Here is a 13,653-nt window from a genome sequence, read left to right on the forward strand (position 1 = left end):
TTTAAGATTTTGATTCAATAAAATAAACCAATAATAAAGGTCCAGAATTTGTAATATGTTTGTAATTGTAAATTGTGATAAAACTCCTCATGTTATATTACCTGACAGGAGGAGATTGGTTTCAGTCTTCTCCTTCTAACCAGCTGACTCTGTGATTTCTATTTTCACTTTGTTTGAACTCATCAAACCGGTTATTGTTTTCTATGTTTCCATTTGCCTGATTAAAAGATTAATTATTACAATAATTATGTGTGCTTGGCTCCTCTTCATTATGCCAGTATTTTTTTTAAACAAATAGCTACATTATCTAAAATTGCCATCACAGGAACGTTTAAAAAAACAAGAGCAACAACAACAACAAAAACAACAACAGAGTTTACAATGAACATTTGAAGGCAGCACCAGGCTAGTGTTGGTTTGTTGAGGTTATCGCAGCAGAAACAGGCTTAACCTCTGATAATAGTGTCTGATATAAGACATCTAATAGCTAATTGCCTAACCCCATGAGCTGTACTGAAGAGCTGCATGCACTACATATCCCAAGGTGCCACTGTTTTTTTTTCTGCGCCGTATCCAGGAAGTCGTCTGTGGTTGTCAAGCAAACTTTTGCTTGTAAGCAAAGTGCCTTCAGTCTGTAAAATGTTTAGCGTTAACGTTGGCTCTTTTTAGTCTGTAGTTTTCTACAACAGGTAAATATATTGTAGGAAAAAATATTGTTTTAACTCTCATGTGTAAAGTAAAAGGTTAGATAATTCAAAAGATAATTGAATTTGCCTCATTTGACAGCAGTAGTTAACGCTAGCTTTGTTAGGTAGCTAATTTAGCAGTAGTTAAGACAATATATCGATGGTTAAAAGACATGTTAGTATTTTATTCATATTGCTTTCATGTTTCAGATGAAAGATGAGTTGCTGTCATGGGTCCCAGCCCCAGGAGGTCCGGCCTGGTACAGCACGGGTCCTGGTGACTGAGCTGAGTGGATCAGGCCACATCAACCCAACTCCTGCCATGAAGCCCTGTGAGGACTCTGAAGCAGACGTGGAGCTTTACCTCTCTCCAGAGAAGCTGGTCAGTCTGCTAACTCTATTATGTCTGTTCACTGTACAGCAATGTTAGAGGCATTTATGGAGCTTAATTACAAATTGTCTGCAGAGATTGGGGTTGAGGGATAACATTGCTCGTGTCAGGCATCCTGTCTGTATCATTATGTGTGTGTGTTACACTGAAAGTAGGCTTTTATTGCCCTCCTCTATGCCTGAGCTGTAACTGTTAAGTATAACCGGTTATACGTAATAAGTGTATGTCTAAGGTAAATTTGGTATTTCCAAATCATGTTATGAGTAATGAGGAACTATACTTACATGCCAGTCCTTAGTCAGCCCACATACTGTTTCTGTTCCTTACAGGAATTGCTGTGTGGAACAAGGGATCTCTCTCACGTGACCTCACTGGAGATCTGTGTAGACACGCAGGAAAACACACTGGGTAACTTTGGTAAGATAAACATTACGTTACATTCATACACAGAAATCATGGCTTACTTTTTCAGACCGTATAGCACAGATACAAACTTTGTATGTGTACTCATTAGAGCTCTCTCTCTTTTCTTTCGTTTTATTGTTTATATCTAGTCTTTCTTTGATTTGAACATGGCCACACGCTCAGAAACGTTTAAAAAAGCAATTACACTGTGCACGATGACGATTCATAACATATGATGCTCATAATGACCACATAGATAATCACAAAGCAAAACTAGATAACAGACAATTAAACACATTACTATGACGCATGCAATGCATCCTTACTAAATTTCCTGTAAGGTGTGCCAATCTCAGAGCAAGATGACTGCGCTGATAGTAGTGCAGAAACATCTTCATTGTACTCACCTGGATTTCTCAACAAGCGCAGACATGAAAAACGTGTGGGAGTCATGCCCTGTCTGCCACTCTAGGTGCCCTTCCTTCTAGCCAATAGAGATTGAGCACCTGATGAGGTGATTTGGGAATTGTGCCAGTAGGCTGGATTAAAAACCAATAAATAATCACCCCACTGTTACATGATAGTAAGAGACATGGCTTTGTTTATCTGATCGTATTGTAGGTGCCTACTTGCCCAGGCTGGAGCAGCTCAGAATGAACAACAGTGTGATTATGTCAGTAAGGTAAGAGTAAGGTTACATAACACAAATACCATCTTCTTGTTTGCTTACTGGTTCACGTTGACATGACCTCATGGAATACTACAGATTCTTGAGAAGCTGCTAATCCCAAAACCAAAAATAAAATATGGCGTTAAACAAAACTGAATTTGTGCTAATGATGTACGCTACTTGTCACTGCGTGACCCATTTCATATTTGTTTAGTAGGTCCAGGTTTTTCTGTGAAGAATGTAATTTGACTAAGAGCAATGATGGACTCATGGGGACTACTGACATGCTTCATACTTGTGAAGTGTGTGCAAGAAGACACTTTTTTTATTGAGAGGCCATCAAAAGATCCATCAAAAGATAGTGCTTTGAAGCAGAACAGCAGGTGACAAGGAAGTGCACCTGATGGGGAAAAAAAGGTGTAGTTGCAGGTGTGGGACTCTGCTCTGCCAAGTTTTTACAACAGGGACTTGTAATACAGTGTTTTTGTATGGAAGATGCATGTTACTGCTTGTAAACCAGACACCAACAGATGTGGTGTTCGGCACAGTCTTCGGTATGGATCCACGTGGAGAACAGGTTCACCCACCTGTCTCACAATAGGACACAGATGCGTTTGTGGCGTATCAGCTATCAGATTTGTCCACTTGGACAGTCGCAGAGAAAAAACACAGGAAATATGCACAGCTTCTCCTGGATTGTCCTACCAGTTTGATTGCAGCCACAGCTGTGTCATCAAAATCGGATAGAAGAAAAGCAATAAACCTCCAGAATGTGTCACGCACACACATTGTAAATTTATTCCTTATAACAGGACAGGTGGAGAATTGTTACCCAAGAGACTGCTGAGGGATACGAGAGTACAAACAGAAAGATAGGGAGCTGCCTGCTCCACCCTGAGAGGAGCAAGCAGATCCAGCCGGACGTGCACTGCCTATGATAGCATTTCCTGCTCTGGGCTGTGGGAGCTGTTGTGGACAGAGTGTTACGGGATTGTAGATAGACTAACTGAGGCTCTGCTGGAAGGGTCAGAGCAGGGGTGTGTTGTAGAGAAAAGTGGGCGGCAGAGGAGAGGCCTCCATATTGGGGAAGAGAAAAGAGCTCCTAGCCTGAGTGGCCAAAGGGACTTGATAGCCTTTCTTGTGATTCACAGTGTTGTGTAACTCCCTTTCCTGCCTCCAAATCAAGTTTGTACTATTTTGTCTCCTTAGAGACCTGGGAACCACCCTCTCCCACCTGCAGGCACTGTGGATGCCTCGCTGCTTCCTACAAGACCTAGATGGCATTTCTACTTTCTTGTCTCTCAAGGTATAGTTTAAAGTTTACAGATTGTTCCGTGAAGACACAATTCAACAACTCAGAAAACAGTTCTGGGCTAAGGATCACAAGTGCTATGCTTTCCTAACTTTATTTTAAATATTTAAAGAAAATCAGTCATCACTGTCATGCAATATGTACTTATATGTTCTGTGTTTCAGGAGTTGTATGTGTCCTATAACAACGTGTCAGACCTGAGTCAGGTTGGCATGCTGGAGAACCTGCAGCTGATCGATCTGGAAGGGAATGATGTGGATGACCTAGTCCAGGTTCAGTATCTAGGTTTGTGTGGCAAACTCCATACACTCACGCTGGAGGGAAACCCTGTGTGTATACGCCCAATCCCCACCGCTATCCAGGTAGAGTAATGTTGTTGTAATTCTGTCTCTATCAAAGAACAAAATATTATACATTTGTCTCCTCCTGCAATAAGAAATGGCACTTGAATAAGGTTGTTCACCAGACCCATGTCCTTGTCAGGCTCTTTGTTTGTTCTTTGTGATTCAGCAGACAGAGATATTTGACAAGTAAGCATTCTCCAAAGGGAGTATAGTGGAATTGGAGACATCAGGGAGAGCAAATACTAGCTACAAAAGTCATATATCTGTCTGTACTGTACTTAAGACCAACAGTTATTACTGATCAGCAGTTGTGTCATAATCCAAGCATGATAAATCACTGATGAGAACTTTTGATGGTGGTGTGTGTGCGCATCTAACAGACTTTTAGCTGTGACATACTGCGAGCAGATACACTTAATCCTGGATTATTGCCCCCAGAGGTAGCCAATACCAAGTCATGCATAAGAGTCACAGAAATGTGGCAAAAGATATATATATATAAAAAAAAATCAAGAATGGGTGGAGCTGAATAAAAGCTTGAGCAAGGAGCTAGTTCCTAAAAAGAAAATGTCGTTTTCAGTTGATGCTGTAAAAACCACAAGTTGCAAATGCATGTAAGTAATATTCAGCTAGTTGTTTTTCCCTGTGCTAGCAGGCTTTCGGCCCTTTGTCAGATAATGACCGAAATGTAATTAGCATGCGCTGAGACATGAAAGTATCTGTGTGATCTCACCGCTCTGTATCTGGGTCTTTCAGCACAGCTGATAGGACACGGGGTGAGCAGGAGGAGGCATCAAAATAATCAAACATAGCAGCCACGTAACTGGCATGCTCTTCTGTGGAGACATCATGACACAGACATAATGTTTTATTATTACATTACTGTGCTATTTGATCTCTTCAAAAACTGGCCAATACATTTTTATTCGGATGTAAATGGCCGGCAGCTCACCATGCACATATTTAGTGATATCGAGTGAAGCTGCATATACAGGGTAGACGCTGCCTTTCCACCTTGTGCTGATTCAAGACACAGTGTGCTGTGAGTTTTTTGGGCCAATGTGAATGTGTTTATTTACACCCACCAGCAGAGCATTAATTAGGAAACTAGGGCAATGAGGGGAGATGCTGAGCTGAATATGCATTAGGCCTGTGCTTTGTAGTGAGTGAGGGGTTCTTGGGTTTGCTCTCTTGCCAAACTATCACTCTTCTTGCTCTCTCTCTTCCCATCATACACACACACAAAGACACACACACACACACATCCGCTCACTTCCTCTCACCCAGCCCTCATTCTCCTCTTTTCTCTTTCGTTTCCTCCCTGCCAGCCTTTCACTCTCTTTTTTTCATTCATTGCATCTGTGTGGTTTAGTGAGGGGCAGGAGTGCCGAGCTCTAATTTGATCGCTTAGTAGCTCAGTGAATCACTGGACTCTCTCCGCTCACCCTCTCTCTGTCTCTGTGTGTCCTGGTAAAAGACCAAATGTCCATGCAAAGTGCCCATTTTAGAGTTTGGTAGCACTAGTTGTTGTTATGCTGTTATGTTCCACTGATTCATTAAAGCATCATCAAGCCCAAAAAATATAGTGCATGTCATTCAAAATATAGAAATATAGAAAATATCGGTCATGATATATGAACACAGACAATTGTCTGTTGAGTATGGGCACTAAGGTGTAACAGTGTATGCTACTGTACATACATTTAAGTCACACTCTAATATCAGCTCCATCTACTCTTTCCTATTCTCCCTCCCTTCTACCCAGACACAAGACTATAGTTATCGGGCTGCAGTGAGGGAGTTGGTCCCTCAGCTGCGTTACCTAGACAATTTCAGGGTGGAGGAGGATGGGCGTAGTTGCAGCAGCACCATGGGAGAAGACTGGGCCATTCTCCAAAACTCCATCAGAGACTGTAACTCTTCTCAGGCAGCTACTGAAGATGGTGTGTGTATGTATATGTTGTTTTGAGTCATCCGATGTGGACCGATTAATTACAGCTCTGTATTTAATGGGCCACTCACATTTGTCTTTGTAGAGGACACAGTAGACGGTGCATGTCCTTACAGCAGACCTGCCTCAGCCAGGCGCCCTGCTTCCAGCCACTCTTCTGTCCGGTCCCTCTCCTCAGCAGGCTCCAGACCTCACACTGGCTCCAGACCTATGTCAGTAACTAGATCTGGAGTTCTCTCTCCTTCTGGATCAAGACCTGGTTCTGCAGACTCTGATCTAGCAACTGTGGAAGCAGAAACCAGCACCTTGACTCACGGTTAGGCACTCCAACAGCTGTTTTTCACTGTGACCGGACCTTCCACATACAATCAGATTGTCTTGTCTTGTCTGTTAAAAATGTGTCTTTGTTGCTGCTTTAGTGCTTTGATTAACACCTGTAAAACTACTGACCTATGAGAACCATTTATACCTGCACATTTTATTTAGTTTTAGTGCCTTTCTCATTAGCACCATTCTGTACAGATAAACAACAATCTTTACTCCACAGTGCCACCAAGAGGACTTGTTTGTGTCAGGAAACTGTTTGATTCACTGAAACTCGTTGTCTTATCTGTTGATTCTTGAAGGAGCTGGTAAGATCCTGTTCTGTGGAAACCCAGTCCAGGCTATTCGAGCAAGGCGAGAAAAGTTAAGGGTAGGTGATGTGTTTTGGATGATAAAACTCTCTTAATCAGTGTCTCTGTCAATTAGATACCAAGTTCTTGCATACTATAAAGAATTCATTGTCGACTGAGGGGAACAACAAGCTTTATTGGTTTTAAGAGGCCATTATGGCTGTTTAACACCACCAGATCCTCTGTTTAATGTCAAGTCAGTATAAACAGAAGGAGCTAATTATTAGCAGGAGTCACTGCAACAGTGTCAGGGACAGGGACAGGGACTTGACAGATGGGGCTCTCGTTGCCAATGCCATGTGATCTGTCATACTGGCATATACACACCACTTCTGTCTTCCTCTTACCTTTCCCTCCTGTTCTGTCTGCCGTGCTTGATGTTTGCTCTGCCTCTCTGTCTTACCATTATACTACTGTCTATTCATAATTAATGTACTCATTTCTAAAGGCCACATTTCTGTTATGTTTCCATCTCATAGACAGCACCCAGCAAGTCTACGTTCACCCCCCGTGACTTGCCTATTCATGTTCCGGAACATACATATGACCTTGAGGAGTCTGATGTTAGAGAACGCGTTGATGTGTTGGCTGAGCTTAGAGCCTGGAGGGAGCAGCACAGCAGGTACCAACTCCTTGTACACCTTACTGCCTTTTTGGTTCAACTGTAAACACACTAAACATACAACATAAAGCGTTTACAATCCGTGAGGACTCAGATAGTTGGGGTTAAAAGTCTTCTAGTTTGTTCCTCACTTCAGCCGACAACATGGCTTCCTCTTTAAACCTTAGGCGAATGAAACTGAATATCTTTCTACATTGTTTTTTGAGGCGTCTCCGGGCCATAGAGACAGAGAGATTACCACAGATCCTGGCTATTCAGCATAGTGATGAAGCAGAGGAGGAAGATAATGATGATGAAGAAGAAGAAGAAGGCTCTGGTGGCATAAGCAGTGACAGTAGTGAGGAAGAACATGGAGAGGAGAAGCATCGCAACAGCCTTGATACTGCCTCACCAGATTCTTCTTTCCACTCTCTTTCCCCAGGTGAACACTCACTGAATGAACATTGTATGTTGTTGTTGAAACGACTGAGAGACTGAGAGAATTTAAAAATGATAATCTATCAAGAATAACATCTGAATTAAAAAGAAAGACAACTACATACTATTAGATTACAAACTATAATGGCAGTTACTAAACTTTTTGCAATTATTAATCTTTGTTTTCAGATCTGCATCAAAGAGAAGCCTTTTCCCCTGACGTAGCTCGACTGTCCCTGTCCCCAGACACCACGCTGTCACCTTCTCCCCCTCTCAGTGCCACACCAGCTACTGGTAATCGCAAGCCACCGGGGATCCGTGCACGTAGGCTTCGACTCAGCCAGACCAATTCAGAACATTTACCTGATTTCAGCAAAGTAGGTCAACCCCCTGGGACAGGTATAACTGTAGGAGGCACAAACCTGACACTCCAGAGGGACCAGCTGTTGACCAGGACTGATGTGTTGCCCTTGTCTGCACACATACCCCTCCCGCCTCCAACAAACGCCCTTGTTGTGTATGTATTTTATTATTATTATTATTATTATTATTTTGGCTTTTTCAAGCTTAATTTTTGATAGAACAGCTGAAGAGTGACAGGAAATGTGGGGAGAGGCAGATGGGGAATGACATGCGGGAAAGAGCCACAGGTCAGATTCGAATCCTGGGCTTCCGCAGCAAGGACCGCCCCAATGTTTATGTATTTTAACAGTTTAAAAGCAATACCTTTCAGCCGTTTTGGCTGTTTAAAGCTCCTGTATCACTTATGTAGTTCTAATTGAACTTAGTTCCAAAATGCTGTGCGTTTTTAGAAACAATACTGAACTAAAGTTTTACTAAAACTGGTGAATTAAATACCATATATTGGTGAATGTTTACAAAATATGATCATGTGTTTTTACAAATGGCCGGTGCTATCATTTTACAATTAAAATCTACATTTGATTGTAACTAGTTATTAGCACTAACAGTTCAACTTAATTGTTTGTATGGGGTGGTACTAAAGAAAACTTTTTTTTCCTTTCAGTGCAGAGATGGACTTATCCGGCTTACAGTCTGGCAGGAAGCATCTTCAAAGTCCTCAGATGTCCAAACTCCAGGATAGACCGGTGATTACACGTCCTCACACAGCCAGGGCAGCTCTGCAGAAACATCACCATCACCACATACTCCAGCCCTGCAGAGGGAGCTCACACCCAGACTGACACCAGAATGGGCAGGTGTTTGGCAGCTTGGCCACTAATCAGACTGTTACATATGCATACATAAAGAGAGTGGTAGAGGCCATTCAGGGAGATCATTGTCCTTATTGCTCTGAACATCACTTACACAGTGGTTTGTTGGAATTAGCTGTTTGTTTGTTTGTTTTCTACTGAAGATCCATAAGATACTGAGAGTATTCCAACACCAACACCCAGTAAACTCAACATGAGTAAGTGTCATGTGAGATAATCCTTCAAATTCTACTGAGTTGCTACATGAAAATTAAAGAGGATGTGACTATTACCTCACATTTACATTTCTCAGGTTGAAATATTGAATTATTCTAACTAAATGCTACCTTTTTTTCTTTGATTCAATTAAAAACAAAATCAACAAACAAAATGATTTTAGATTTTCTTTCATTAAAACTGAGCTGTGAGGTTAATGAAATGCAAAGATTCATTCCATCTAAGATTTCCTGAAGTGTCAGTGATCGTTTTGATATTCATGGTGTAATAGTCAAATCCTGCCACTTGATGGCGCTATCTGTAAACATTGAATCGAATTCATTGCTTCAATCACCTTGAGCAAACTATCCTTGAAATCCTTGAAACACAAGATTCATTCCATTTAGTTGCCTGTTTATCCATATCTAAAGTGGCATTTGCATCAAAGAGAGTATAATTACGTACGTATAAAGGCATAGATGCAAGCTTTGGCCCTGCACACTGCTAATACAAGAGAACATGTTTCGTGATGTATTGACTGATACACTGCACAAGTAATGAAGTGGAACAAATCAAGTCTATTTAGAATTTATGTCCTAACTGTGACCTATCCTATCATTTTCCACAAGCTATTGGAAATTATCTGTCGTTGCAGTGTCAAGAACAATACTAGACTGTTCTGTCTCCTAGATACCAGAGAGGCAGCCAAGACTAATATCTTTGTAGTTCGTAAGCTAAAAAAATGTTGAGATTAGCGGTTTGTTTTGAAACTGTCAGGCAGATCTTAACCTGTAATTCCATTTCAGGTGAACCACTACAACCAGCATGCAGATGTTTCCAAACTTGTCTGTTCTTTTGTATGAATACCTGACAGGACCTGGCACCCACACTAAGAAAGACACATCTAAAAGCCCTTCCCATTTTTCTGTCATCCTAACCTCAGCTGTGCCCAGAGAAACAGGATGTAAATAAATGAGTCAAAGTAACAAAGCACAGACAGTCATTAAACCTTGAAAGCACTGGTAAGGCTTGTCACCACAGTGTTAGATTAAGAGATACACACACACACACACACACGTCAGACACAGATATTTATCATGTTACAATGATTCATTAATTAGTTGTCAGCTATAAAATTAATAGTTAACTTTGATACTAGATTAATCATTTTGAGTCATTTTTTTAAGAATAACTTTGATACTAGATTAATCATTTTGAGTCATTTTTTTAAGAAAACCTGTCCAGATTCTCTGATTTCAGCTTCTCAAATGGGAATATTTTTTTGGTTTCTTAAGACCAGGAAACTGAATACCTTTGGTTGTGGACAAAACAAGAATGTCACCTTGGGCTTTGGGAAACATCTTTCACCATTTTATGGCATTTTATGCACCAAATGGGCTATTAATCAAATGGAAAATCAATGAATAATGAAAACAATCGTTGGTTGCAGCCCTATCAGTGACGTAACTGTATATCTTGTTCTCTGTCAGGTGTTTTCAGCCACACTCCAATCTCGCTGTTGCTATTATGTGTCAGGACACAGATGGAGAGAAAATGAAAGGAGAGGTCTTTTATGGTGGGAAAGTGGGATACTGTCCACCTACTCTGTGAAAGAGTGTCTTATAATTTCTCTGAAAGGGATCATTGGCACAGCTGGTCAGTGCTGGGGACATAATCTGCTCTGTGTGAAGGTTTCTTCTACTCCCCAGCTATTATCAGATGCTGTGACAGACCAGAAGGGTCTACTTTTTGTTGGCTATGGTTTTGGGACATACTGTGAGAAAAGCTGAAAATCAGATTGTAAAGGAATATTATTTCCTCCCATATGTCTGATATGTAGTGAAACAGTGGCTTTAGTGCAGTAAGGATTTATTTTCTATTGTCAAGCTTCTTCCTAAAAGCTTGCCACCATGTCTCTTTTATCGAATAAAACACCACTGTTGTCAGAAAAGCCAGGGTCCATGTAGATGGTCTATTTAACCAAAAATCTAATTAAAGAGACAATTATAGCACTGCAGTGCTACCACTTCATAAATTTGCTTTGTGGAGCCTTTCCCCCAAAGATGGTTCTGAAAAACAGGGGGAGCATAATGTTATTAGGAAAATAGATACAAATACACACACACAAGGGTAAAAAAAGAAAAGCATACATTTTTAATTGTCAGGCTGTGAGTACCATGCTGTGAGTACCACTAAAACAAATATAAGATGAGGTAGATGTGATTCAATCCAAGATCATGTTGTCGTAACATTCCTCGGAAGACTATTGAAAAGCTAACAGAGACAGAAGGTTCATTTAATAAGCTGTCTCCATACAATGCTGTTGTACCTTCATGTTGTAACTGCAGATAACAAGATGGGCGTGAACAAATTACAAGGAAACGCACTGTGAACAAACATACTCACAACAACAGAACTTGTGACTGAAAAGGAATGCAAATGTTATTCCATTGGCAGAGGAAGCTTCCTTCTTGTTTTTACTTTAGACGGGTCACTTTTCACGATCAGATGCTCCGACTAGAAATACCTTGAGTATGAGTTCAGACAGGCCTCAGGAGAAGATGTTTGTACAGTACATGAGACCACAGGATCCTGCCGAAAGGAACATTCCATTCAAGATATTTAGGCATAACTCTTTTTGTGTGACGCCTTTACAACCACGTGGAGACATGCAATCCATAATGGTATTCAAAAGGCATGAAGTTAATCACAATTATTTATAGATCTGTATGCCAAGACAATGCGGTTAGAACATGCAGGCACAGTAATTGTCTTTCTGTGGGTTTCTGTGGGTTCAACTATCAATGTTGGTTTACTTTTAACATGGCCAAGTCCCTCAGCAGTTCAAAGTTCTTGTCAGAGAATTATCTTTGACTAAAACAACCATCAATTTAAAAAAAGGTTTTATGTTTTTATACATACAATGCAAAACCATTAGACATAATAGAGATTTTAAAAAAGACAATTTCACACCGTATGAAGGCTCTGACTTGTTTTGCAATGCTGAATTGATAACTGCAGCTAATACTGCATTATTCGCTCATTCTGTTTCAAGGTCATGTGTTTAGTAACTATGAGCAGCAAGAGGCACTTGGGATTTCCTTACCAAGAGGAGGAGAAGAAATGCTGTAGCACTGCACTAGGATAGAAACCTGTTTTCTGGCCTACTTAAATTGCATCAATTTTATAACACTATCTTGACTTTCTTTAAGAAGAGATGAGGGCTGAATATAAAAACACAAACAGATGTTGTAGTTTTTTGCTTTGTTGTGGGATTTTACTGTAGTTTTGCATATGTTGGCAAAGCTACATTTGACCCAATAAACATGAGTCACTAGTTTGGGGAAAGAAAGTTTTAAGACTTCCTCAATTCTTCTGGGTAGAGTGGCACATGATCAGCACTAAAGTTCTAGATTATTTTGTGAATCATGTAGCTTCTTAGAACTTTATTCATATACATTTTTGATTCAGTAACAAAAAAAAAAAGGTGTATTGAAAGTTTCATGGCATTCCAGTATAATTATAGCCAGTCTTGTTGAGGTCAGTGATAGTTATCATGTTTTATAAAAGCACACACATTATCAAAGGCAATTTTACATAATGAAAAGGTGAGTACGGAAGCAACTACAACCTTCTGCTTCTAAGACGTCCACCTCATCATAGCTGAAACGCTTGCTGCAACACGTTGTATATTTTAAAGAATAACATTATGTGCATCAGTGCATCTCCTGTTGGCCTCTTTTGAACGATGTCAATTCACCCTTTTGTAAGATAATATCAGCTTCAGTCTTGAAACTCGCAGTGCCGGAAAGTTTCATTGTATTCAATTAAAATAACACAGAGATAAAAGAACAATGAGGTCACGTGTAAGTCATCTGCTGCCATCTCAGTTAGTCATAATATAAAAAGCTTTACTGTTACTCCGTTAAGTCTGCTGCTGCCAACATGCTGTTTGTCTGGGACTTTCTTAAGACCTGACACAGGTTAGCCAGCTTTTTAGCCTAATTGTTAACTAATTCCCAAAATGTTCAACTAATTCTCCTAAATATGTTAATTTAACATGTCATCACCATCCCTGGCTGCTCCTCAGAGTGACTGAGTGACTGATCATTCTTCCTCAGATATGTTGGCTTGTCTGTGCTTTTAATGTGAAACCGCAAACCGGACACGGTATTAATTCTACTTCCGGAATACTTTGCCTTGACACCAGCAGACTCTTGACGACGGGGTTCAGAGGGACTGCACACTCTGCTGTCCGTCGTGTCAAGCTCGACTTCTAAAACCACTCGTAAGTTGTTTTTCACCTTGTATTTTATTTTCTGGCGGAATAATTCGAAATTAAAATGTTTTGTAATTTTGTCAAAGGATGCAACAAGTCCTGGCAAGAAAGCTCAGAGAGCTGCACCTGCAGACGTGACAGACTAACATACAAAAGTTTTCTCACTGACTCTGTTGTGCAACTCAGAAAAAAAGAGATAATGTTGCTTTAAAATCGGTCGGTAATACTCTTAGTAAGTCTATGCGACTTCATTTTTGTGTGATGTGTCATGTTAATGTCAGATAGTGGTTGACTATTAGTTACTTTAGCAATAAAATGTATTCAAAATATAGTTTGTGTTAACGTGACCAGTTCAATTTGTTGTTAAATTGTTATAAGTGCAACCTTAGTGTGTTAGATTCATGTTTAAAAACTTTAAAATAAAAATGACAACACTAGAAGATCATTAAAAATCTGTGAGTCAAATTATGCA

At 40.3% G+C, this 13,653-nt stretch overlaps 2 protein-coding genes across 4 annotated transcripts in view; both read left to right on the forward strand.

Annotated features, from left to right (window-relative positions):
- Positions 1–529: 529 nt before the first annotated feature.
- lrrc56 (leucine rich repeat containing 56) lies at positions 530–9,962 on the forward strand. 2 transcript variants are annotated; one of them, XM_027272527.1, is made up of 13 exons: positions 530–612; positions 897–1,068; positions 1,407–1,494; positions 2,104–2,164; positions 3,362–3,458; positions 3,629–3,826; positions 5,574–5,751; positions 5,845–6,075; positions 6,386–6,453; positions 6,913–7,055; positions 7,262–7,476; positions 7,662–7,989; positions 8,500–9,962. In XM_027272527.1, the coding sequence occupies exons 2-13, from the start codon at positions 904–906 to the stop codon at positions 8,675–8,677; spliced, it is 1,950 nt and encodes a 649-aa protein (XP_027128328.1). In that variant the 5' UTR covers positions 530–612; positions 897–903; the 3' UTR covers positions 8,678–9,962. The 2 variants fall into 2 exon arrangements, with proteins under 2 accessions (XP_027128328.1, XP_010731030.3); XM_010732728.3 differs by having other exon boundaries at positions 556–689.
- A 3,135-nt stretch (positions 9,963–13,097) lies between these two features.
- Positions 13,098–13,653, forward strand: part of rassf7a (Ras association domain family member 7a) — a 34,878-nt gene continuing 34,322 nt past the window's right edge. The window contains exon 1 of one of the 2 annotated variants that reach the window (XM_027272849.1): positions 13,098–13,190. The gene's annotated coding sequence lies outside the window, so the exon portion shown is untranslated. The remainder of the gene's footprint in view (positions 13,191–13,653) is intronic. The other variant, XM_019258331.2, reaches the window with a different exon arrangement.

The sequence above is a fragment of the Larimichthys crocea genome, chromosome XXI, assembly GCF_000972845.2.
Source record: "Larimichthys crocea isolate SSNF chromosome XXI, L_crocea_2.0, whole genome shotgun sequence".
In the NCBI taxonomy this organism is placed as follows: domain Eukaryota; kingdom Metazoa; phylum Chordata; class Actinopteri; family Sciaenidae; genus Larimichthys; species Larimichthys crocea.

What these genes read in the sequence shown, in the direction of transcription:
- lrrc56 (XM_027272527.1), top strand. Translation starts at nt 904, where the DNA reads ATGAGTTGCTGTCATGGGTCCCAGCCCCAGGAGGTCCGGCCTGGTACA. An exon ending in AAACACACTGGGTAACTTTG is followed by an intron (nt 1,495 to 2,103) that starts GTAAGATAAACA and finishes ATCGTATTGTAG; the next exon opens with GTGCCTACTTGCCCAGGCTG. An exon ending in AACCAGCACCTTGACTCACG is followed by an intron (nt 6,076 to 6,385) that starts GTTAGGCACTCC and finishes TGATTCTTGAAG; the next exon opens with GAGCTGGTAAGATCCTGTTC.